Genomic DNA, 24,747 nt, shown 5'->3' with positions numbered 1-24,747 from the left:
ACTACAATTCCCATCTTCCCCCACCACTGGTCCTCTTAGCTAGGGATCATGGGAGTTGTAGGCCAAAACATCTGGAGGGCCGAAGTTTGGCGATGCCTGGGCTTAAAGGCTTGTTTAAAGCAGCATCCTGACTTCACAGCAGCTAACTAGATGCCTATGGAAAGCCCAGAATCAGAACCTGAGCATAATAATAATAATAATAATAATAATAATAATAATAATAATAATAATTTATTATTTATACCCCGCCCATCTGGCTGGGTTTCCCCAGCCACTCTGGGCGGCTTCCAACAGAAGAATAAAACACAATAATCTATTAAACATTAAACATTAAAAGCCTCCCTAAAGAGTCCCTGTGAGTCCCATCAGCTGGTATTCAAATGCATACTGCCTTTGACAGTGGAGTCAGAACATGGCCTTCATGGATAATAGCAATTGACAATCATCATCTCCATGATTTCATCTGATCCTCTTTCAAAGCTATTCAAGTTGGGCGGCCTTTCCTGCATCTTGTGGGAGTGAACGCCATAGTCTGTTTATCTGCTATGTGAAGAAGTACCGTATTTTTCTGTGTATACACGGCTGGTGCATTTTCTTAATTTTGGGTTTAAAAAGTAGGGGTCGTCTTATACATGGGGGCGCCTTATACACGGAAAAATACGGCACTTATTTTTGTCTGGCCTGAATCTGCCAACTATCAGCTTCATTGGATGAGTAATAGAATAGGCTGGGGAAAGCCAGTTTAAATATATCAGTGCAAGTCAAGCTCTCACAAAGGGCTACACCTTTATGTACACAGTGGCCCAGTTTGCACATAATGCTAAGCCAAACCATGGCTTAGCTGGTACGAGCAAACATGCAGGCTCCCAGAAAGCCGACTGAAGCCACTTTGCTGCTCCCGTTGTTGCACACATAGTTTTAGACAAAAACCATGTGTGAAGTTGCTCTTAAATCATTTACAGCACTACTTTATATGTGAACTTTTCCTGGAAGAAGCAAGAGACAGATTCTGATTGAAGTTATGAAACTGAGACGCTTTTCCTGTTGCAAAACAAAGTTAAATGGAAAGGAAACTGACAGCTTGTTGCTGGCTTGAAGTGGTAGTAAATACCATTGTCTTCTGAGTAAGCACAGCCAAGTAGAATTTTCAGAATTTCTTAAGATGCTAAATCCACTTATTAGGTGAGAGAGAGCATTCCAATTTTAACAAGGGTTAACTCAAGACACGTACCTCTTACAGTGGAAATAAATGTTTCCAATTTATCAAGTAGCTCCTGATCTCTCTCAAAGTCATAATAATGGTGTTCCACCCAGTGCCGAAACACATTTAATATCCTGGTGGTAAAAAGAAGTGGAGGGGGAAGAAAGAAATGCCACCAGTTTAGTTTTCATAAACCCAGACTGAGGCAGACATGTTCAACCAAGGAGAAAACAAGGCTGGAGGAGGATAGCATTTTCTGATATACACTTTTTAAAATGTGGATTATCTTGTGAGCCACCAGGTTATTTTCTGATTAGAGGATTAAAGTCCCCTGTGTCTTTAGACAAACTCAAGAGTAGAACCACTGAAATTAATGGACATTGCTAAGTTAGGTTCATTCATTTCAATGGGTAAAAGCTAGCTGGCTACAACCCATAATCTGCCTTAGAGGTATGCAATTTGGAATCTCCCCACTACATGTATTATTTCAGGCACATTTAGGCGCAGGTTAATTCCTAAGATCACGCTCACGTTTTTCACAAGGCAAGCAGAAACAACTTCCACCAATATTGGTGAAGATTCACCCTTCACCCCTGTAGTGCCACAGTAACACCTTCAATATTACGTGGGCATCTGGTCAAACAACAATGTAGAGTCGACCACCTGCCCCAGCCTATCTGTGACCTATGAATTAGACACTTTCAATATTATCTTTCTTACTACTACTGAACATTTACACAGACCTTTATACTGTTTGCATTAAGTTTGTATTGCTAAATTGCTGTAACCCACCCTGGGACCTTATAGTGAAGAGCAGGTAAGAAATCAAATTAATAATAATAATGTTTACTACAAGCCTGGAAATGTAATTTATATTGCTTTGCGTGGGGAACCCTATGATACCTAGCTGTTTAAGTGCTTTACACATTTAATCACTGTAATTCTTACAATATAAATGGTAAGGTGAGCCGATTTATTGCCCCCATTTTGCAGACGGGGCATCCTGCGAGAAAAGGTTTGTTTTCTAAGGACACCCAGTGAGAGGTCTGAATTTCCCAGGTCCCATTTTTAGCTGCTATGCTGCACCCTCTCTTGGTGCCTTGTCCACTGATTTCCAGGGTAAACTCCCAGGCTGCAGTCCTACCACCTCCTTACGCAACAGGAAGTCCCACTGAACTCAAGGGGGGTCTTACTTTGTATAGTATTGAACTGCCTGGCCTACCCACATAAACCAGGCCCACTCCCAAGCAACTTGAGATTGCGCACTCTCACATGAAATGATGAAATTCCCACATTCTCCCCCCCTGATGGTTTAAGTCAGATCCCGAGAAAGAGATGAAAGCTCAAACCTGAGTTGCACTGGCTGGACATATTCTTTGCGAAATCTTTTAAGGTCTGCACTGATTGGTTGTTCTCCTTTCTCTATTGCCAGCTTATCGGCTTCTGTTGGCTCAGGCTCTGGGATTTCAAATCTAGTAATAAACAGGAGTTGAAAGGTGACTTCCAGAATACAAAGAAAGGAAAACTACCTTAGAATACATTCTGATCCATAACTGGGTGGGTGCTAATATTGAGACATATTAAGGCTGTTGAATTTAGGGCACTGAATTAAATAACCTGCAAATAGCCTGTTATTTATTAAATCTATCTTAATTCTGATAAAGTCGCTCAGATTCGGGAAGAGGTAGACTCCCCCGTGGGAGCAGGACCGGGGCTGGGTCCTGTCTAGTCAAGTTGCGTGGGATCAATTCTAATCTGTTCCCTCCGAGGATGTGGACAGGCTGCTTGGTCTAGTGAAACCAACCACCTGTCTCCTTGATCCTTGCCCATCCAGGCTTATACAAGCTAGCCGGGAAGGGCTGGGTGATGGGCTTCGCGGGTTGGTGAATGCTTCTCTCTGTGAGGGAGCCTTCCCAGACCCGCTGAAAGAGGATGGATGGCAGGATAGGGACAAAGGTGAGAACTGTTTCCTAGTTCTGCTGGATCTCTCAGCGGATTTTGACACCATCTACCATAACATCCTTCTGGACCATCTAGAGGGGTTGGGAGCTGGGGGCACTGTCATACAGTGGTTCTGCTCCTTCCTCCTGGGCCGTGTTCAGAAAGTGGTGGTGGGGGATGAGTGTTCAGACCCCTGGGCTCTCACTTGTGGGGTGCCTCAGGGTTCTGTCCTCTCCCCCATGCTTTTTAACATCTACATGCGGCCGCTGGGAGAGATAATCAGGGCTGGGTGTTCATCAGTATGCGGATGATACCCAGCTCCACCTCTCTTTCAAATCAGAACCAGTGAAGGTGGTGAAGGTCCTGTGTGAGTGTCTGGAGGCGGTTGGAGGATGGATGGTGGCTAACAGATTGAGGTTGAATCCTGACAAGACAGAAGTACTGTTCGTGGGGGACAGGAGGCGGGCAGGTGTGGAGGACTCCCTGGTCCTGAATGGGGTAACTGTGCCCCTGAAGGACCAGGTGCGCAGCCTGGGAGTCATTTTGGACTCACAGCTGTCTATGGAGGCGCAGGTCAATTCTGTGTCTGCACTGTTTACCATCTGGTACGCAGGCTGAGACCCTACCTGCCCGCGGACTGTCTCGCCAGAGTGGTGCATGCTCTAGTTATCTCTCGCTTGGACTACTGCAGTGCGCTCTATGTGAGGCTACCTTTGAAGGTGACCCAGAAACTACAACTAATCCAGAATGCGGCAGCTAGACTGGTGACTGGGAGTGGCCGCCGAGACCACGTAACACCGGTCTTGAAAGACCTATATTGGCTCCCAGTATGTTTCCGAGCACAATTCAAAGTGTTGGTGCTGACCTTTAAAGCCCTAAATGGCCTCAGTCTATTATACCTGAAGGAGCGTCTCCACCCCCATCGTTCTGCCCGGACACTGAGGTCCAGTGCCGAGGGCCTTCTGGCGGTTCCCTCGCTGCGAGAAGCTAAGTTACAGGGAACCAGGCAGAGGGCCTTCTTGGTAGTGGCACCTGCCCTGTGGAACACCCTCCCACCAGATGTCAAAGATAAAAACAACTACCAGACTTTTAGAAGACATCTGAAGGCAGCCGTTTAGGGAAGCTTTTAATGTTTAATAGATTATTGTATTTTAATATTCTGTTGGAAGCCACCCAGAGTGGCTGGGGAAACCCAGCCAGATGGGCGGGGGTATAAATAATAAATAAATAAATAAATATTATTAATGCCGATTTTTGCACACACACCCCAAAGACTTTTTTAACAGCAAAAGGTCAAGAATATGTTTCTATATCTTTCGATGCTTTTGCAAAATGAAGTTCTGCTCCCTCGATATCTCAACAATTACCTTTCCTGGCTTCTACTTTAAATTCCAGTAATGGGAATATTATTTCTCTCCCAGAGTCATTCTGGATATGATTAGCATTTCTTAACATACCCATCGAAGTTGCACAAATGAAGTGCAGTTTCCAATGTTATAGAAAATTTGCAGAATGACTATTTTTTAAACGGTTACCAAGAAATAATTTCTTAAAAAGTAGTACACAATACTGTACTTTCAGGGATAATTTCCATGTAACTAAAAACTAAAACTGCTGATCCGCTGTAGGATGGGAGCCTCTCTCTTCGAGTGCTACTTCATTTTCTTCTCAGACTTCTATCTGACCTCACATTCTCTGGACAGTTGGGACAAGTCTTAGTGCTGCCAATCCAATGCTTCTTAACAGAACTATCACAAAATCATACATTCATAAAACATTTTTAAAAAACGACTTGATCAGATTCCTGCAATGTCTCTCTTTTGTTTTCAAGCCTTTCTTCCCAGCTGGGAGGTTTATAAAGCCAACTGAAAATCTAAGATCCTGAACCGTGTTGGCAATAGGCCAAATTTGGCATCACCTTCATTTTAGATTTATTAGGAATATCTTTTGCACAGCCTTCAGAAACATTATTCTTTCAGTACACATTCTGCTTTCGGTTTAGGCCAGAGTGTTTCAGCTTCAGATTGCCAGAGACCGCACAAACCCAAAAGCATTATTTAATTAAACACTTAATGGACTCTGGAGAACAGAAGAGAGTTAGGAAAAGCCCTTAGAATAGACAGCTCCAAGATGATTGTGCCAACACAAGAAATCTGCTTACACTTCTTATTGCAAATGTAACAGCTAAATCAATTGCCAAGTGGCTGGGGAGGGTTTTTTTTAACTTACCGTTCTGTCAACAAAGCTAGGAGTTCTTGGGGCTTACAAAATGAGCGGTACGTGGTAAGAAAAGTACGCACAAAATTAGGATCTGGAAAAGCAAACAGGAATAAGTTTAAATACAATATCACCTGAAAGATCTCTAACCTGGTTTCAGTTAACAATTGCTCCTTTCCCCTGTGCCAATAATATATCAACCCTCCAGGTAGGAAAGCCAGATACCTGCATACATGTGATAGGTCAGTCTTTCAATGAGCTTCACTACGGTTCCACCTTTGATCATGGGAATTCCGTTCCGGCTCTGAAGGTTGTCTTCAAAAACGATATTCTCCTCGGAGTCCTCCACTGCAAAGCGGTAGACACTCGGACTGGGGAGCCGCAGAGGCTGCTCATTCTCTTCTTTCAACAGCACTGCGTCCAACATTCGGTCGAGGGTGCTGCGGTACTGCAGGGAGATCAGTGCCGCCATCCAGTTGTTCTTCTCCTCACTAGACTTGGCCGCAAACATAAAGCTGTTCTCATCTTTAGGGACCAGTTCAAAGGCATTCTTGTATTCACATGTGTCATCCTTATCAACTATGTGGACTTTCCTCATGACAATTTTCTCCTTGAGTCGGTACTCTGCGTTGCTGTAGCCTGGCAGCCGGGACTGGCCATGATTGGCTTTGCAGCTGATCATTAAACCGTCGAAAAGAAAGACATGTCGCTCGTGTTTGGCTCCAACTCGTGCCAACGTCCCTTCCATTATGAATTCATTACAGCACTGGCCGATATCTTTGCCTTCCCAGCCATCAATGTTCTTCTGGATCTCATTCATTTTTTTAATGGCAAGGTGCTTGCTTCTTACTTGGCGATTATAGAACCAAAACACTGGCTCCCTAAAACACACAATATATGATTCAAGTAGAGGTAGCTATGTTGGTCTGATGCAGTCGAAATAAATAAATAAAAATTAAAAAATTGTCCAGTAGCACCTTACAGACCAACTAAGTTTGTTCTGAGTATAAGCTTTCTAAGGTGCTACTGGAATTTTTTTTTGAATTTTTAAAAATTTATTTCAACACAATATATGAGTTTAAGAGTTTTCCCCAATATTAACAGTTGTTAGCTAGGAGGAAAAACATTATCAAGGATCAGGCTAAGCTGCTTGATTTCATTTAAATACTCCTCTGGCCACATTCACCACCACAAAAATGAGCTTCAAAAACACATGAAAGTTAAGCCAAAACACCACACACACCCCAAATTAGCATGGGGATCACACACATTAGCTGTATATCCTTGCCTGCTACTGAATTCATGCTTGAATGGGAACCACAGAAAGCCCAGGTTCCAATTTGTGTATACACGATGAATGTAGGTGTTTAGAAAACATGCTTGCTTTTTAAGCACAAAAGGTGACATCTACTGCCAAACAGATTTCTGCTTGCACAGGGGGGGGGGCTTCACCTTCCTCTCCTGTACATGCCACCCCCCCCCATTTTGAAGAGAGGAGGGGAGAAAAGGGAAGTCCTGCCATGCAAGTTGAAACCCACTGTGAACTTGGGCAGGTGGATGGCTCCCACCTTGTGAACAGATCCTAAAAGAGAAACTCTTCGGATGTGTCACCCACAGCCCCAACTCCTGCAGCGCTATCTCCCTCCCCCTCCAAACTTCAACCTACGAATTGCTGTTCCCAAAGGTCTCAGGCTATGGCCAAGTCCACCGTTAGGCTGCTTTCTTACCCAGGCCGGCGTCTAGGTGAGTGCTTGTTATAGATGCGCTCCATGCTACATTGGAGATTAAGGAGAGCTGTGATGGCTTGTTTCAAGCATTCGCAGTCTTCTACATCTTTACTACAGTATTGCAATTGCTGAAAAGAAAGACATTTATTTCCATCAGACCTGAGCAATTGCTGAGGGCAGGGGAAAAAGGATTTGTGTAGCACGCATGGAAGTAGATTCCATTAGCTTCCTCAGGGCTTTCCCATGAGCAAATGTGCATAGGATCAAGCAGCATGTCTAAAACATCTGTGTGACCGTCATATAGGTACGTTTTCTGGCAGGTTGCAGTGGACCGCTCCAAATTCTATGACACAATTCTAAGCAGTCATGATATAGAACATTCCTTGAAGTCAAGTCACTGAAAGTGGAACATTCCTTTCAATTATTTACTTCCTCCTGCAGACACTGCAAAACTATTCATTGAAATTATCTCTGGGAAGCTTTTGAAAGCTTGCTTCACCAGTGAAAATAAAAGCTTTTGAGGAACAGTGGGCTCAGGATTTTAATTACGAAGACGGTGCCTAGCAGCTATTCATTCTTTTATACCAGACTGACAGCAATCCTTACTTTATACTCCTGTAGGGCAAAACACTGACATTTTGGCTTAGAAAGGGACTTTCTTCTGCCTCTGGCCCTACTTTCTTCAAAATCAGAAGCCAACATAATCACATAATTGTAGAGTTTCGGAAGGGACCACAAGAATCATCTAGTCCAACCCCCTGCAATGCAGGATTCTTTTGCCCAACATGGGACTTGAACCCATGGCCCTGAGATTAAGAGCCTCAGGCTCCACCAAATGAACTATCCCAGCTATTGTGAAGTACACAACAGTCTAGTCCAGGGTTGGGATGGCTGGAACGGCAACTGGTCTTCCAAAATGCATTTAGCTAAAACGTTGCGGCCCACCGATGTGTTTTAAAATGAAACACAGGCCAGGAGGTGCTGGGAATCACAAGTTGGGATAGTGTTGTTGCACTTGGGTCCTTGTTTTGGGGCGTTTGGTCGGTCACAGCGAGAAAAGAATGCTGGACTATGTGAACCTCTCGGTTGATCCAGCAGGCTCTTTTTATATATGATAAAGATTTCTGAGCAGCTGGCATAACTAACCTACATTAAGTGTACCCTTGAACATGTACTCTTGCCTAACACTGGAAATATGCTGCTGGATCAGATCAAGGTCCTCCTGGTCCAGCATTCTTTGCATAAAAGCAGAAGCAGTGCCAGGAACGCTCTATATTTCACCAACAGATCTGGCCTTGATAAACATAAATAATTCCCAACTGCACTTCTGCTTTCCTACCAAGAGCATGTGCTTACCTGTAACAGTTCAAAGTAGTGCAAACAGTGATAAACAGGAACCAACATGAGCCGAGGAAGGACATACTGTACTGCTTCTTTAAAGCCATCAGCGATTGACTGAAGAATAAAAAGCAAGCCATATTTAAGTGGTTTGTCACGCGAAAGACAGGAGGAAACAGTGGAACGGACTCCCTTGGGAGGTTTTGAACTCTCCTTCCTTGGAGGTTTTTAAACAATGCTTTAGCTGAGATTCCTGCCTTGCAGGGAGTTGGACCAGATGATCTCTGGGTCCCTTCCAACTCTATAATTCTAACCTAAAAGCCTTGATGAATTTGGTATGGTGGGGCACAGCAATCCGGGAGGGTTTTTGAAAGATCAGAACACAATGTACGTCTAATCTTCTTTAAGGGAATCCTAGAATCATGGAGTTGGAAGGGACGCCAAGGGTCATCTAGCCTAACCCCCTGCAATGCAGGAATCCTTTGCCCATTGTGGGGCTCGAACCCACAGCCCTGAGAATAAGAGCTTCATGCTCTACTGACTGAGCTATCCCATCCAGAAGGGGAAAGACCATAGCTGAGTGGCAGAGCATATGATTTGCACGCAGAAGCTCCCAGGTTCAGTCTCCAGCATCAGGTAGGTGAGAGGTAAGATCTCCATCCAGGACACTCAACAACTTTCACTAGTCAGAGCAGACAGTTAGATTGTAGAACAGGGTTAGTTCAGACAATGATTCTGGCAGCTTCCTGTACTCTTCTCTCTTTCACATTCTCATTTTTTATAAATTGGCTGACAATGCTCATTCCCATCCGCACTTTTAGAGACTGGGCTCTAAAGGCTCTAGAGGAAGGGCTGTAACTCAGAGGCAGGGAACCTTCATTGCATGCAGAAGGTCCCTGTTTCAATTCCCAGCATCTCCAGGTAGGGCCTTAAAAGACTCCTGCCTGAAATCCTGGGCAGCAACTGCCTGCCACTGTGGACAATACTGAGCTAAATGGATCAAGAGTCCGACGCAGTACGAGGCAGCTTCCTATGCTCCTCTGCTTTTACTGTTTTTAAAAACAAAATAAATTTTTAATGAAGATTCATAGTAGTATTAAAATGGTTGAGGTAGCAGCTCCTCTGCAAATCCACCCAGCATCCTCTGCTGAAGAGTGGCTGGGGTATAAATAAATATTATTATTATTATTATTATTATTCTGCCTGGGATTTCTGTTAGCTTAATGGGGCTTGGCCTCCAATCTCTATGAAGCAGGCAAATTCATCGTCTAAACCAGGAGTTCCCAGCGATCCGAAAACCTCATTCAGGTGGCCTGAGGTGTGCCTGTGAATAATTCTACGGGATTTCAATTGTAATACAATACGATAAAATGTAAGAAACAAAAGAAGCAACAAAAATACAATTTTAAAAATCACACAGCATCTAGAACAGCACATTAAAATTGCTACAACTGGCGGGGGGGGGGACAATAAGTGGTCTGCTCAGCAGTTTTCAAGTGATCCATGAGAGGGAAAGTTTGGGAGTAATACACAGAGGCAACCTATAGGCAATAAATGAAGGAAGGAATAAGCAAGGAGCTACTTCACTGTCAGAGGCAGAGTTTAGGAATTCAACAAGAGCTAAGGAGATGGAACATGTGCGGTGTGATGGCTAGAGTGTTGGACTCTGACCTGGGAGAGCAGGGTTCAAATCCTCACTCAGCCATGAAGCTCACTGGGTGATCTTGGGCCAGTCACCAGCTCTCAGCCTAACCTACCTCGCAGGAAGTGTAAATGCGGAGGAGAGGAATCATGTATACCACATTTGAGCTCCTTGGACAGAAAGGTGATATATAAATGTAATCCGTAAATAAATAATACTCTTCCTTGCCTAAAAGTAACATGGACTACACCTGCACCAAATGCAAGTTTATTTCTCTGAAGAACAGAAGGTAAAAACGAAGAAGCACAAGGACAGAAGCGGGAAGGTCAGAGGAAAGAAGACGAGAGTGGAGGCAGGGGCGGGCACTGCATGGGAGAACACAGGATCAGGCAAAAGGCCCACCTAGCCCAGCACTCTGTTCTCATAGTGGTCTATCAAAAGGCATTCTGAACCACCGAAATTAATGCATCATTTTCAGCACCTTTCAGATGAGAGTGGTTCTGACTATCCAGACAGGACAGCTGCAACAGGTCGTGTAAGGTGGGAAGGAAGACTTTTAACCATGGGTAGGCAAACTAAGGCCCTAGGGCTGGATCCGGCCCAATCGCCTTCTAAATCCGGCCCGCGGACAGTCTGGGAATCAGCGTGTTTTTAAATGAGTAGAATGTGTCCTTTTATTTAAAATGCATCTCTGGGTTATTTGTGGGGCATAGGAATTTGTTCCTCTCTCCCCCCAAAAAATATTCGGGCCCCCCACAAGGCCTGAGAGACAGTGGACCGGTCCCCTGCTGAAAAAGTTTGCTGACCCCTGCTCTTAACCCTTCAAAGACATATAAGGCTCCACCAATACATGCAGAAAGAGAAGGGTGGCAGTGGCCACGGACTGAGATGTACAGAGGTGGCATGTGCCAACCGAACCTGTCCAGGTGTGACGAAGGCCGTTTCCCTGGATCCAGGATGTGATGGGCAAGTTTGCCAAGACTTATCAAGCTCACCGGTCATTATCCTTTCTTCCTCATCCACATGGGAATGAATGACAATGCCAGGCATAGCTATGATGACATATGACTACAAAGCTCTGGATTTTGGGGCTCAGGTGGTTTTCTTGTCAATTCTATCTGCAAAAGGTAGAGGACCACAGACAGAGAGAAGAAGCTTCAGGAGAGTGACCAGCTACACAGAGAGAATGGCTACAGAAAAGTCTGGTTTGTGGGACAACAGTTAAAACTTTCTTAATGAACGACTTACTGGCGAGAGATGGGGCTTCACCCCACAAGACCTGGGGAAAATGTGCCTAGAAGAAGCATGGGAAACTTAATCAAGAGGGTTTTAAACTAAATTTTGTGGATACTGCAAATAATAGCTTTCAGGTGAGTACAAAAGGGAAGCACTTAACACAGGTACTACAGGAGAAGCTGGGGGAGATCTGGGGTGGAGTGCCTAGCAAACCCCACACTATAAATAACAGGGGAGACAATGAAACATTGCTCCTTGGAATATCCAAGACTTCTATTGCCTCTACACGAAGGCACAAAGAATGGAAAAATAAACAAGACGAGCTTGAGCTCCCAGGACAGGAAGGTAAATATAACAGGATAGGTATACCTAAGACTTGGAGGAATGACTCTTATGATTGGAATGTAGCAGTGGAAGGACAAATTGTTCAAAAATAATGGATGCAACAGGAAGGGAGGGGGACTAGTGCTATATGTCAAAAATATGTACCGTACATCTGCACAGACATTCTAAAGAGCGAACAAGGTAGTCCCATGGAAGGCACCTGGGTAAAAATTAACCAAGAAAAAACATATTGTGGTTGGAGACTTCTACAAAGCACCAAAACAAGGGGAAGCTGTGGCTTCCTTTTAGAAATGACAGATGTTTCAGAGAAGCAAGAATTAGTATTCACGTGGCCTTCAAGTACCCTGATATATGCTGGGAGACAAACTTCATCAAGCATGGAATCTCTGAACAAATTCCAGGCATCCTCTTTCAAAAGGCAGAGGAGGGAATGAAGGGATTGCCTGTCCTTGACTCGCTCTTAGCCAATAGCGGCGAAGAGTTGGCCACTGACATTAAAGTAGTAGGGATGTGACTATGCAATGCTGGAATGCCTGATCTTACGTAGAATCAGTGTGAACGTAGTCAAATGTGTACCTTGGATTTTAGAAGAGCTGGTTTTTATAAGCTCAGGGAAATCCCAAGGACTACATGGCTAGATCTACTAAGGAGCCCTAAGTGGAAGTTCCCAAAGGAAAAGTTACTAAAAGCACAATCACAAGCAATTTAAATGAGAGAAATGGGGCACATTTTTTAAAAAAAAATTAGAGAGGAGTTGAAAATACAAATAGGGCACTTCTAAGAAAGGAAAAGAAGAGCAGATCCCCAGGGAAGAAGAGAGACAAATGACCAAAGCCTGCAAGGAGTGTCAGGAAAGCTTGAGCTCAGAATGCGTTGAGGCTGGGAATGGGTACCAAGAGCAACAAAAGGAACTTTCCAGCTATACTGTATTCCAAACAAGAAGGAATAAGGAAGGCCTGCTGCTCAGTAAGGATGGTAGAATATTAGCAGGTGGCAAAGAGAAAGCAGAACTGCTCAGCTCTTATCTGGCTTCCACCTTCTTCCAAAAGAGGAACTGGGTTCAACCTTACCCATGTAGTGTGACTGGTGAGGGATCGGGATCCCTGCTCAAGACTGATAAGAACTGTGCAATCAAGCCTTCGGGGCATTGCCGACATGGCTTGCCATACGTCTGGATTTTCCAGGACATTTCTGCAGATTTCTGCCCGGTCATTGCTTCCCACTACAGTATTCTAGATATGTCCGGGAAATTCTGGATGTATGGCAACCCTACCATTCATCAAACAAAGACCTAAAGGTTGCGTGTAAGTGTGAGTTTATTATTACTACTATCTGTTGTATCTTGAGAACCATTTGATTCAAAGGTAGGTTACAAATCCCCTAAAGAGCTACATAAATCCATTCCTACCTGGAAGTGAAGAGCCACAGCAGATTTAGCCATCAAGTGATTAAAATGTTCATGATATTGCGGTGAAAGGATGTCCTGGGACAAGGTCTCATACGGGTCAAAGGCTTGTTCCTAGGAAAAGAAAGTAAGCATTCCAAGTACATGATGGACAGAGGAAAAAGCACATCATGGGGCTGGATGGACGGAGAATTATACAAGGATGGCGGTGGTTATATTGATTCTGCTTTTATGTGGGTAATGGCAGTCCAACCACCTCATCTGAATAGTGTCTCTTGAAGACTGAGTGGAATTGGATATTTCAAATCTACTGAAGAAAGATGTGAAAATCTCTTAAAACTGCATCTCAGTAGGTACTGAGGGCTGGGCTCTGAAAAGTAACTAATAAATAACTGGAATACATTAATAGAGTGGACAAGTTTATTTAGCTAGTAGGGATATTTGGGAAACACATCTGGATAATGTAAGATTTTGGCCACTACATGCAGAAGACACAAAGAACTTCAATACATTAAGGCATAAATAACTTCAAAGCGTTGCTGCTCCTTCTGATACTGGACAGGTACTCTAATATACCTGGCCAACTGTCAGGAATGATGGGTGCTGTAGACAAAAACATCTGGAAGACAGCACATTAGCCCCCTTTAGCAGGGTAAAGCATTTAATCAGTCTGGCATATTTTTACAGATAGATCTGACAGCAAAAAGCGGCTAATGCAGCCCAAGGCCACCACAGAGGCTTCCTTTCGAATTATAGCAGCCATGCTCAGACATGTTACTTGTGAGTAAAAGCCACTTGTAAGCAGGGATGAGGGTCCTAAGTTCCATTCTCATTTTGCTCTATGGGAGTTGGAGGGTGGTGTTGGGGCAGGGGAACTCTCTGCTGCAGGAGAAACACATTCTATCCAGGAAGGAATTTGAGCTACGACACTCATGCTCAGCAGCAGCACAACAAACTGAATGGCTTGGGCCAACTCACCTCTGCAAGGTCCTCAAAACAACTTCCAGCCAGGGGGTGAGGACTGCTCTCATCAGTCATTTCCACAGTGTCCTCAATTAACCCCAGGAGCTTCACTGTCAGTTCATGGATATCTGTGATGTTGCTAAATATCATATCAATATCCTAAGGGAAAGAAAATCTCCCTGAATATGCATGCATCTTTCTCCATTCTTATTTAAACGTTTAGTTGTTTGTGACTGAAAATACATGCCAGGATCTCAATTGAATCGAGATGAAGGATCGGAAGAAAATGCTGCAGGTCATTTTGGAGTTCAAGGCTGCATTGCAACTCGCAGCATTTTAACAGCCTGCTCCCTGCCTACCCCAGAGAATATTCCTATGATAGGAGATTTGGCCGCTCCTTCGTGTAGCACCAGAGATGCAGAGAATAACTACTGTCCCCTTGCACAGATTGCATTCATATTAATAAGGCCTGCATGAAGATTCTTCATGTGTTGTGCCACCAGAATAAACATATTCACAAGACAATAGGCAACCTCTTTTCAGAAAGGCATTTGGGGTTTTATCATTACTGCAGCTGTTACACTATACAAGGCTAGGTTTCAATTGTGGTTTCCAAGCATTAATTTTTCATCACTAGTTTTTATTGTTGTATCTGAATGATGTGAACTGCCGTGGTTCCCTGGAGAAAGAAGTAATTCCTTTAAAAAAACAGCAGTCATGGGGCTGCCTCTGTCTTTGCCCTCTGTTTGGGCCAGAGAATTTCATACTGAAATTCTCACAATAAATCTGTGATAAAGGGAGGAATGCACTCTTAAAATGCTGCTGCAGCCTACCTCGGTAATTTCCTTTCAGAACTAAGGACTATCATATGGGGATTTGCCCTCTAGGCCTTCATCAAGTTATGGCCAAAGGAAACCACACCAACCAGGAAACGTCTCAGCAGTAACAATCCACAGACAACAGTCCAGGCCCCTAAAAAGCTTCCAAGTCAGGTGTTCCTTGTGATAGCCAACCTAGTCTCTGCCTCTTCCGACTTCCACCTTGCTTGTGTCTCAAAGCACACAATCGTTTAAAGCACAAAAGGGTTGGCACGGTAAAAGACTGACTTACATTAGGTGTGAACAGCTTTCGGTTAGACAGGAAGGCTTCTCTAAACACTTTTATTATTAGATTCAGCTCCCGGAGATACTGTCTTTCATCTGCAATTTCAGTCCTGACCAGGTCATAGTAATTGAGTACACCCGAGGAGGAGGGCTCTTCTTCACAGAGAGAAACCAAGCCAATGTCATCCTGATCAAACATATCCATTAACACCTAAGAAGAAGAAGACACACATTTTATTCATGCTCGACTTTCCTATAGTCAAATATGAACTTATTGTCTGATTGCAAGCGACTGAATTCAAGCCAGTCTTACAGGGTAATGTTACTATTTTATGGCAAAAGGGTTCACAATCTCTGGGTAGATTCTGGTAATGAAGAAATGTGTCCTATAAAGTGTGTTGCTTATACCGAAACAATGAGATTGTTGTTATTTTTTAATCCTGTCAAGGTGGATTGGTTCTTAAGCAGTAACAATAAAACAAAAGTCACAGTCCCATAATGAATCTGGATGTGTATGAAGCGCTTGCCATCTAAGCCCAGGGTTTCCACGGCACCTCACCTTATCAGCGCACATCGATACTTTAATGTCCTGCTGCGAGATCTCAAAATGTCGTATGTTGAAAACATAATTGCCCGCGAGTTTTAAGATGTCCGCCGAAATATACTCCAGGACAGCCACGATATAAAGAGACACATGATAATCTATTTTATAGCCAAGCACCTCCTGAAATTCAGCACAAAAAGGGGAAGTGTTAAAAAAAATCACATTGATTTTTCCTCTGATTTAAACAAAGTCAGAAACCTTGGCTAGAAAGGGAGATGACAGAGACATGGAGTCCAAGAATGCATTTGAAGGTAGCAGCAACCATTATGAATCATGCCATATAGCAACACTGCTGCCACAGAACCACCTCCCTGCCTGGACAGGAAAAGGAAGCTGCAACCCCAACCTCTGCTGCCTCCTCCTCCCTCTTGGCAAGGGATTCTTCGGAATCATCCCCCCTGTTTCTGCTCACTTACTTGCTTCATTGCATGCTGAGTCACGACAAAATACACTATGAAGCTTGTGAATTTTTAAAAACTGCCTCACTGCCTTTTATGTAACCGACTGGTTGTTGCTGCTGTTACTATTACAAACATACATTCTTTTATTTGTATGCCGCCTTTTAACAGTTCAGACCATGCTCAAGGCAGATTACAACATGAAATAAATATATAACTGCCACGTAACAAAAGCAGTCATAAACAATAAATACAACATAAAAAATACACAACCAAATAGAACAATTTCCACATATAATCAAAAGATGCAAAATAAAGATACAGAAAACCAACAGCAACAGTAAAAAAAAAACCCAACCCCCAGCAAACACCCCAGTCCATTATTGTTATTGTTGTTATTAATTTATAAATAATTACTCAAGGCAACTTGCAAATAAAAATAAGAACTGCTAAAAATATAAAGAAAACAATAATTAAAAAAACAATTAAACAGTGATATAATAATTATCAGGGTCTTTTCCAGGGAGTCTAATGACTAAACAACAACAAATAATAATAATAATTATTAAAATTATTTATTAAATTTCAATACCGCCTTTCATCCGAAGATCACAGGGCAGTTTACAGTACAAAAACACAAAAATGCATCCCCTAATAACAAACAAAAACGATAACCCCACATATATGTATAAAAACTATAAACATATATAAAATAGATTAAAACCATACAAATAATTACAATAAAACAGCACGACACCTGCCCTTTAATTAAAAGCCGTCAGTTCCCAAAAGCCTGTTGGAACAAGAAAGTCTTCACCTGCTGGCAGAAAGGCAACCAGGTGAGAGGCAGTCTGGATTCTTTACAGTGGGAGTTCCAAAGTCCGGGAGGAGCCACCAACAAGGCCCTCTCCCACGTCCCCACCAAGTGGGCCTGTAGGGTGGCAGGGCTGAGTGAAGGACGTCCCCAGAAGAGCTCAAAACCCAGGTAGGTTTCTATGATGGAGTACAGTCTTTCAGATAGCTTGGAACTAAGCTGTTTAGGGCTTTATAGGTCATAACCAGCACTTTGAATGATGGCTGGATTCTTATTGCTGTTGGGTTTTTAAAAAATATAAATTTGGGGCATTACATGCTTTAAAACGTTTCTGAAATTTAATAGAGATTGAAAATGGCATTTTAAACCAGCTGGTAGCTCTCACTACAACAACATACCTTTAATAAAGGGTGTATTTTGTCCACAGGCAGCAAGAGGGGGCTTCTTCGTTTCCGCTTCTCAATAGCAGACTGTGCGTCTGCAATCGCCCACTTATCAATGGGGTGAGGAAACGTCTTTTGAACTCGCTCCTGCACAAATGTAAAAAATGGGTTGTAAAATAGCTGCGGGATTCTAAAAGGAAAAGCTGGTGCACACACCTCGTCCCACAGCTTCTTTCAGAGGCCACAACAGCATGGGAATTATTTCTTTGAAGCCATATCCCTCTCCTCCCCACAGCCTTTTGCACCCAAACCTTTCTCTCAAATTGCTTCTCAAAAACCTACTGTTAAGTTTTCCCTGCACAAAGACAAACCACAGTGGAGTAAACCAAGTGCAATACAGTGGAACCTCAAGTTGCGGGCATAATCCATCCCAAAGGCACGTCCGCAGCTCAAAGCGTTTGCATCCAGAAGCGTTGCGTCTGCACGCACGGCACCATTTATCACTTCTGCTCATGCGCAAAGTGCGATTTAGCGCTTCTGCGCATCCAGCAAAACCCGGAAGTAACCCATTCCGGTACTTCCAGGTTGCCACAGGACACAACTTGAAAAGACGTAACCTGAAGTGGACGCAACATGAGGTATGACTGTGAGAAAATGTGTGTTCTATCACAGTTCTTCTACAGGTTTGTTCATAGAATCATAGAATCTTGGAAGGGACCCAAAGGGTCATCTAGTCCAACCCCCTGCAATGCAGGAATCTCGGCTAAAGCATCCATAACAGACGACCATCCAACATCTGCTTAAAAACCTCCAAGGAAGGAGAGTCCACCACCTCGTGGGAGTCTGTTCCACTGCTGAACAGCTCTTATGGTAATAATAATAATAATTTATTATTTATACCTCGCCCATCTGGCTGGGTTTCCCCAGCCACTCTGGGCTGCTTCCAACTTGAAGCCATTGGTTTGAGTCCTACCCTCCAGAGCAGGAGAAAACAAGCATGCTCCCTCCTCCATGTGACAGCCCTTAAGATATTTGAAGATGGCCATCATCTCTCCTCTCTGTTTCTTCTTTTCCAGGCAAAACATACCTAGCTCCTTCAAGTACTCCTCATATGGCAACAGAAAAGCAGTTTCTCTGGCTGTACAGTATATGTTTTGCCAAATGCAGCTCACTGAACACAAGGGCTTGCAGTCAGAGCAAAGCAACTCTCCAACCCTTGCACTGCTTTGTGCTCAGAAGACACTGCTGATTAATACATTCCTGCCACAGAAGACAACTGCACATGCTGCCCAGTTCCTTAAACCAGGGCTTTGCCTGTTCCACAGATCTGTACCTGCACAATGCAAGCATAATTTTCAGTGTCTATTTTCTTAGTTCAGGGAAGCAGACCACATGCTCTCCAGCAGGCTTGCTCCTGTCATGATTCAGCTTGGATTGCAGTAAAGGCTTTTCAGTTCCTCTTTCTCCTACCCACATTGTTTTGTAAGTGAAACACCTGGGCCTTTCCCCTTGCATTCGTACCTCTACATCTTGAAAAGTCCGTGGCTGTGCAATGCATAGCTTGTTTAGCAACTGAAGGATCAACTCCTCGATGTAGTAGAGGGAATCTTCCTTGGCTGAAAGGTTGGGGTGGACTTGCTGCTGTACCTGCACAAAGATTTTAATTCAACCAGAAAACAGAGTGTCAGATAGTGACAACATGGCCCTGCTCATCATTTCAAGGCCCCAGTTTCTCCAGCATATCCCAAAACAAAATGTGAGAAAATGAATTCCTATGCAGTGATAAAAGTTAAATTTTACTTCATTAACTAAAAGTCTACAACCACCTCTCTCCCTAACTGCCCATAGCCTTGGTCTGCCAAAATGACAATGATGTGCTGCTAAAGAATTGCCATTCATTCAGCAAGTTCTTCAACAGAGAACCTTCCAATTACAGTAGTACCTCGGGTTACGAACACGATCCGTTCCGGATCGCGGTTCGTAACCCGAAAATGTCGCAAACCGAGCGCGCGCTTCTGCGCATGCAGAACGCGCTGAAAACACTTCCGGGTTTGCGGAGTTCGTAACTCGAAGTGTTCGCAACCCGAGCGGGTTGTAAACCGAGGTACGACTGTATGTCCCTTATTCTAATCTAGGAAACAGAAACTAACTCAGTGGTTCTGCTGAGACTACGCGGAGGCAGAAGGGATCAAAGTGTCCAATTAAAATAGAAGACGTTAAACATAATTACTGAAGTACAGACTGTTTATTTTGAAATCTCTTACATGAGAATTAAGTTAATAGTTACTTATAACTATTTATAAAAATTTCTGACAGGCTCAGAAACTCTTAAAGCAGCCAGCCCTGTTCTGTCCATCAGACACACTATCAAGGAGGAGAACTGTGCAGATGAACATAAGAAATTAAGCCATGGCAGTGTGGTGTTAATTGCCACTCCAGCTACTTCCCTGACATAAACATTTAGCAGTGTTCCAGCAACTTGTTCCTTAAGTTGTTAACTTCTTCCTTCCCCGCTGGGTTTTCTGCTGATGTGTACTTTGTGCTGGGAAAAATATATTGTCCTTCTCCCATGCTCCCTTATTTGCATACAGCTTTCCCCTGATGAACGTCTCCACCCATCTGCATCCTTGACATGGGTCTTCTATCAAGCTTGGTCTGCCATTAGATTTTAGGTCTCAGGGCAGATGCAAGGTTCTGTTGGATGTGAACAGATTGCAAATGTTTGAAAAGTTTAAAACATATAAACACAGAGTTAGTATAGGCTTAAAGGAAGCAAAGATGAGGAACAGAATTGAAAACCTGCTCTGGTATTAGCTGAGGAAGACCCAAAACACTACAGTGTTCATTTTCAGCTACTATAATTTTGTTTCTAGACTGCCCGCCATCCAATGATCACGGGGAGGTATACAACTATATATAAAAACGAAAACAGAAAAATGCAGACCTATGGTATATAAAGCATATTATGCAATGGAGTCATCTCCAGACCTCCAGTGTCAGCCGAGCTGTCTCTCGGTATGTTCTTTTGCAGGGTGACCCTATACATGTTTACCCAGAAGTTAAAGTTCAGTGTGGCTTACTCCCAGGCAAAAAGGCATAGGACTGAAGCTGTGCTTTGAAATACCTGATGCTCCGTGCTTGTGGAAGCTCAATTCATTCATAAAGATTGATAAAGCTATATTTAAATGTTACTTTAACTTGGAAAGAATAGTGAATTTGCATGTGTATGGATCTCATAGAGGTCAATGGGTTCTAAGCAGAAATAAATCTGTACAAAATAAAAAAATTCCTTCCAGCAGCACCTTAAAGACCAACTAAGTTTTTTTTTTGGTATGAGCTTTTGTGTGCATGCACACTTCTTCAGATACATTGAAATAGAAGTCCCCAGACGCTTATAAGCTCATACCAAAATAAAAAACTTAGTTGGTCTTTAAGGTGCTGCTGGAAGGATTTTTTTATTTTGTTTCGACTACGTCAGACCAACACGGCTACCTACCTGTAACTAAATCTGTACACAATCGCAATCAATGCTGTATGTATCCAGTCAGTCCATACTTTCAAATGGATCTGAAATATCTACTATCAGACTTTCCCTCAAAAAGATGTCATTTAAAAAAGCCTTAAAAACTGTTTGCCATGTATAAAATCAAAGGTTAATTGTTTAGATAAACTACAGCTACTATTGTGGAAAAAGGAACTATTGCTTTCTATATATTGATTGAGAAGACATTCCATCAGCTGACTCACGCTAAACTACCACCGCTGAATCCCTTTCTGGGCCCAAAAAATAGGCTGAGGACATATGGTGTTTGCTGCTGCTGCCTTGTTAAAGGTAAATCAGATCACAGCCTGGTGAATTCCTGCATGAGATTCCCTGGAAGCTTTGATTTAGTTGCTCTTTACTCAAAAGAAAATTGGAATGGAAATGCAATAAGAATGAATCTACAAAGGTTAAATTAGAATTTCAACACGTTTCAGTCCTGAACCCAGTGGGATTTATTTCCAAGTAATTATGCAACAGAACAACAAAGGTGGCATCTTACTTTCATAGATTTGTTTTAAAATAATAGTCTCTATACACCTGTTGATTTATGTTCAAGGCATCACTGAAAGATGTACTAGTAGTCTTCTCATTCCTCCTACTCTGTTTTCTCAGATACAGTACACAGTTTTTTTACAGCCATACTAATGTCTGGAGCTGCTATAAGAACACCTGCCTGGGTAGCTCACCCTCAGAATGGAAAGGAAAAACATACAGTATATGGCCACTAGAAGTACAAATCAGTTTACAATAAACACAGCTGCATATGACAATCTCCTGCACTTCAAGAAAAAATAACAGCCCTTGATCGTCTGTTAGTATACTTTTGCAAAAGGAACAAAGATGATTTTCTGAACATCTGGTGGAGTTCCTAGCACTCATAATTTCCCTTCCAACCTGACACTCAGCATTTGCTCTTTAACCAGTGGAAGGTGCTTTCGAGGTTCCCCTGTTCCTCTTCCCCCTTCTTTCAGAAAGTGGGGGGAAGAATATAAAAAAAGCACCAAGAATTACACAGCAGTCTCTTTTGAGCCTCCTGTGCCTGGAGAGTGAGTGGTGCTGGGCTCATAGTAAGCAACACAAATCTTGTACATATATGAAAAGGGGGAACAGACATCTGTGCCATGATGGAAATGGTGCAGAAATGATCATTTGTGTGTGCGCATGTGTGTGTACACAAGGACAATTGCGCATTTTTCCCTGTGTGCATTGGACATAATGGGCATGGAAGATACGGCGTAAATACAAAAATGGGAGCTATAACATATAGGTGCATGCTCTAGAAAGAAGGGAGTATTTTGATTGAAGAATAAGTGCACAGTGCTTGCAATAAGCAAACTTGCATATTTAGGAACAAAGGCAGGAGAGTGGAGAGTACTGTATCTGCAACAGGTCTCTGACACTATTGTTTGTGCAGGGGAGTGTGAGGATGTGTGACAGTAAAGGACCATCACACTTCCAAGATGGGAGCCAGCACCTTGTCTTTGAGAAACCCCACAATCTGATCCTTTTATTTTTTAAAAAAAGTTTCGGCCTTACCTACGGCATAACCTTAGAAATGTTATTTATTAGAAGCTGTTCACAACCCACCCTTCACCCAAATGTCCCAGAGTAGGAATATATACAGGATCTGAAACAATGACATCAAAGCAGCAGAGATCAAACGACTTCAGTTACAAATAGCCCACTGCAGGGAAGCAAGGAGAGAAGCAGGGGCGTAAACAGAAATGTGCTCAATTCTTCTCCCCACCCTTCCACCCAAGCCCGGACCAAATTGTGCATCTTGGGAAGAAAAGTGCAGGGAGACGGAGGGTGCAAGGAGATTGCTGTGTTGGGACTGTGGGTGGGATCTGGCCGGTGTGTGGAGAGAGATCCTAAGGAGCAAAACAGGGCTGTGGACATGGGGAAAGGAGCTCAGCTTGAAAGAGAAGCGGGATGCAGCTGCCTCGCCCCAAACATCTGGAAACCCCCATCAGAGCCCAAGACAGCTGGACTGGCTGGGGATGATGGGAGTTGTAGTTCAGAACACTAGGCGGGTGCCAGGTGGGTACAGGCTGTTTTTAGGTGGAGCTGTGGGAAATGTTTCTGTTTATGGAGGGTTTCTGGGGCAACCCAAAATTTTATCTACAGTATTTTATTTGAACGCCTATTCCACCCTTCCCAAGGAGAGGCAAAATTGGGCAGTGGTGCCCTGACACGAGGCTAGCGTGCCGTTTGTGGTAGATAACGGGTACAGATGCTGTTCTTCTAGGGCAGTGATGGCCAAACTCGGCCCTCCAGCTGTTTTGGGACTACAACTCCCATCATCCCTAGCTAACAGGGCCAGACTGGTCAGGGATGATGGGAAGTGTAGTCCCAAGTTTGGCCATCACTGTTGGGGGGGGGAAGGTGCCAGTACCCTTGAAGACCCCCAGGTTAAAAAGCACTGAGGAGATATATAGATTTATATCGAATTGTTCTCAAAGCTATTCTGTTTTCTAGTTCTACCACCACCACCCCGATAGTTTTTGGGCACGGTAGTATACTGTACTTTCATGAACACAACCCAAAATAGTTGTGGGGACAGCGAGGGGGCGGGAAACTCAGAGCGCATTATTATGGGGTGGGTGGAGGTCTCCGTGGGTGTGATCGCAGGTGCGCGCGAGGCGCCTCTGAGGTAAACGGAGGCAAGCGGGGCTGAGGAGAGGGCAGAGGCGCCGCCTGATTGGAGGAAAAGGACGAAAGGGGCGTTCCCTGGAGGGACTGGACCGGTGGCTGGCGCCCCCACCCCACCCGCGCGAAGAACCTTTCCGTGAGGTAAACTGGGAGGCAGGCGAGTGCTAGGAGGGGGAGGGGGAGCGCTCGGCGGATTGGGTGGTGGGATCCCGTTGCCTAGACGACGACGTTGTCGCCGGGATAACCGAGGGCTCCCGCCACCGCCCCCACCACCCAGGTGCGCGCGCAAGAGAGACCGACAAGACAGACGGAGAGAGAGAGAGAGAGAGAGAGGGAGGGAGGGGTGCGCGCGCATGACGGGGCGCCCGCCGGCGGAGAAAAGGGAGGCTCGGAGCGGAGCGAGAGCGACCGACTGACCTTGCGCAGGGCCGGCACGAGGAGCCCCCGCCATTTCTGCCCGTTCTCCTCGCTGAGGAACTCGTAGGGGGGCGGCTGAGGCGGCTGCATAGCCCCCCCTCCTTCCCTCCCCCTCGTGAGGAGCGGGGGGAGGGGCGCTCGCGCTCACCCCCTCCCCGGCCCTGGCTACCCGCCGGCGAGGCCCAGCCCAGCCAGCCGCGGTCACATCCGCGTCTCCCCCAGGCCGCCGGCCCCGCCGCAAGCCGCAGCAGGCGCCGCCTCCGCCGCCGCCGCTCCGCTTTCCCAAGCCTGGGCCGCGGCCGCCTCCGTCCCGGACACACTGCGCAGGCGCAGCGGCCGGCCTCTGGTATTTTTTTTTTCCTCCTCCTCACTCTCCCTCTTCCCCCCTCCCACTCAAGTTAGGCCTTGCCTTGCCCTCTACCGGCCCAAGCGGGGAAAGGCAGAGGAGGAAATATAGAGGCGGGTGCCAATCAAAAAGGGGCGGAACCTTCAAGAGCCTGAAGAGGGGCGGGGCCGCAGGCTCCCCTCCTTCTCCTGGGCGTTGGAAAAGGGGTGGGGAAATGAGTGTAAATCGCTTTGCAGAAAGTGAAAGTGGCGACGCAGGCTTGTCCGTCTTGCTCTGCAAGTGTTGGGGAACTATCCTGGGCTAGGACTATAAAGGGGTACAGTACTAGTTAGGGACGGATTAGTGTCATAGCTGCCAAGTTCTCCCTTTTTTTAAGGGAAATTCCCTTATGCTGAATAGGCTTCCTCGCGAGAAAAGGGAAAACTTGGCAGTTAAGATTAGTGTTGCCACCTTTGTTCTGGCAAAATACGG

General features: G+C 44.5%; 1 protein-coding gene across 1 annotated transcript in view; it reads right to left on the bottom strand.

The window, feature by feature from the left end:
• Window positions 1–24,305, bottom strand: part of SOS2 (SOS Ras/Rho guanine nucleotide exchange factor 2) — a 36,972-nt gene extending 12,667 nt beyond the window's left edge. Inside the window, exons 1-13 of the mRNA XM_035097409.3 lie at window positions 23,931–24,305; window positions 18,839–18,964; window positions 17,333–17,464; window positions 15,678–15,842; window positions 15,126–15,329; window positions 14,031–14,174; window positions 13,056–13,166; window positions 8,443–8,541; window positions 7,087–7,214; window positions 5,585–6,240; window positions 5,372–5,453; window positions 2,551–2,673; window positions 1,232–1,335 (exon numbers count right to left, since the gene is read on the bottom strand). Of these exons, the coding sequence (XP_034953300.2) occupies window positions 1,232–1,335; window positions 2,551–2,673; window positions 5,372–5,453; window positions 5,585–6,240; window positions 7,087–7,214; window positions 8,443–8,541; window positions 13,056–13,166; window positions 14,031–14,174; window positions 15,126–15,329; window positions 15,678–15,842; window positions 17,333–17,464; window positions 18,839–18,964; window positions 23,931–24,020 (2,164 nt within the window). The 5' untranslated portion in view covers window positions 24,021–24,305. The remainder of the gene's footprint in view (window positions 1–1,231; window positions 1,336–2,550; window positions 2,674–5,371; window positions 5,454–5,584; window positions 6,241–7,086; window positions 7,215–8,442; window positions 8,542–13,055; window positions 13,167–14,030; window positions 14,175–15,125; window positions 15,330–15,677; window positions 15,843–17,332; window positions 17,465–18,838; window positions 18,965–23,930) is intronic.
• Window positions 24,306–24,747: the final 442 nt, after the last annotated feature.

The sequence above is a fragment of the Zootoca vivipara genome, chromosome 1 (assembly GCF_965207765.1).
Source record: "Zootoca vivipara chromosome 1, rZooViv2.hap1.1, whole genome shotgun sequence".
Taxonomy (NCBI): domain Eukaryota; kingdom Metazoa; phylum Chordata; class Lepidosauria; order Squamata; family Lacertidae; genus Zootoca; species Zootoca vivipara.
This window is presented reverse-complemented; position numbering and strand designations above follow the sequence as displayed.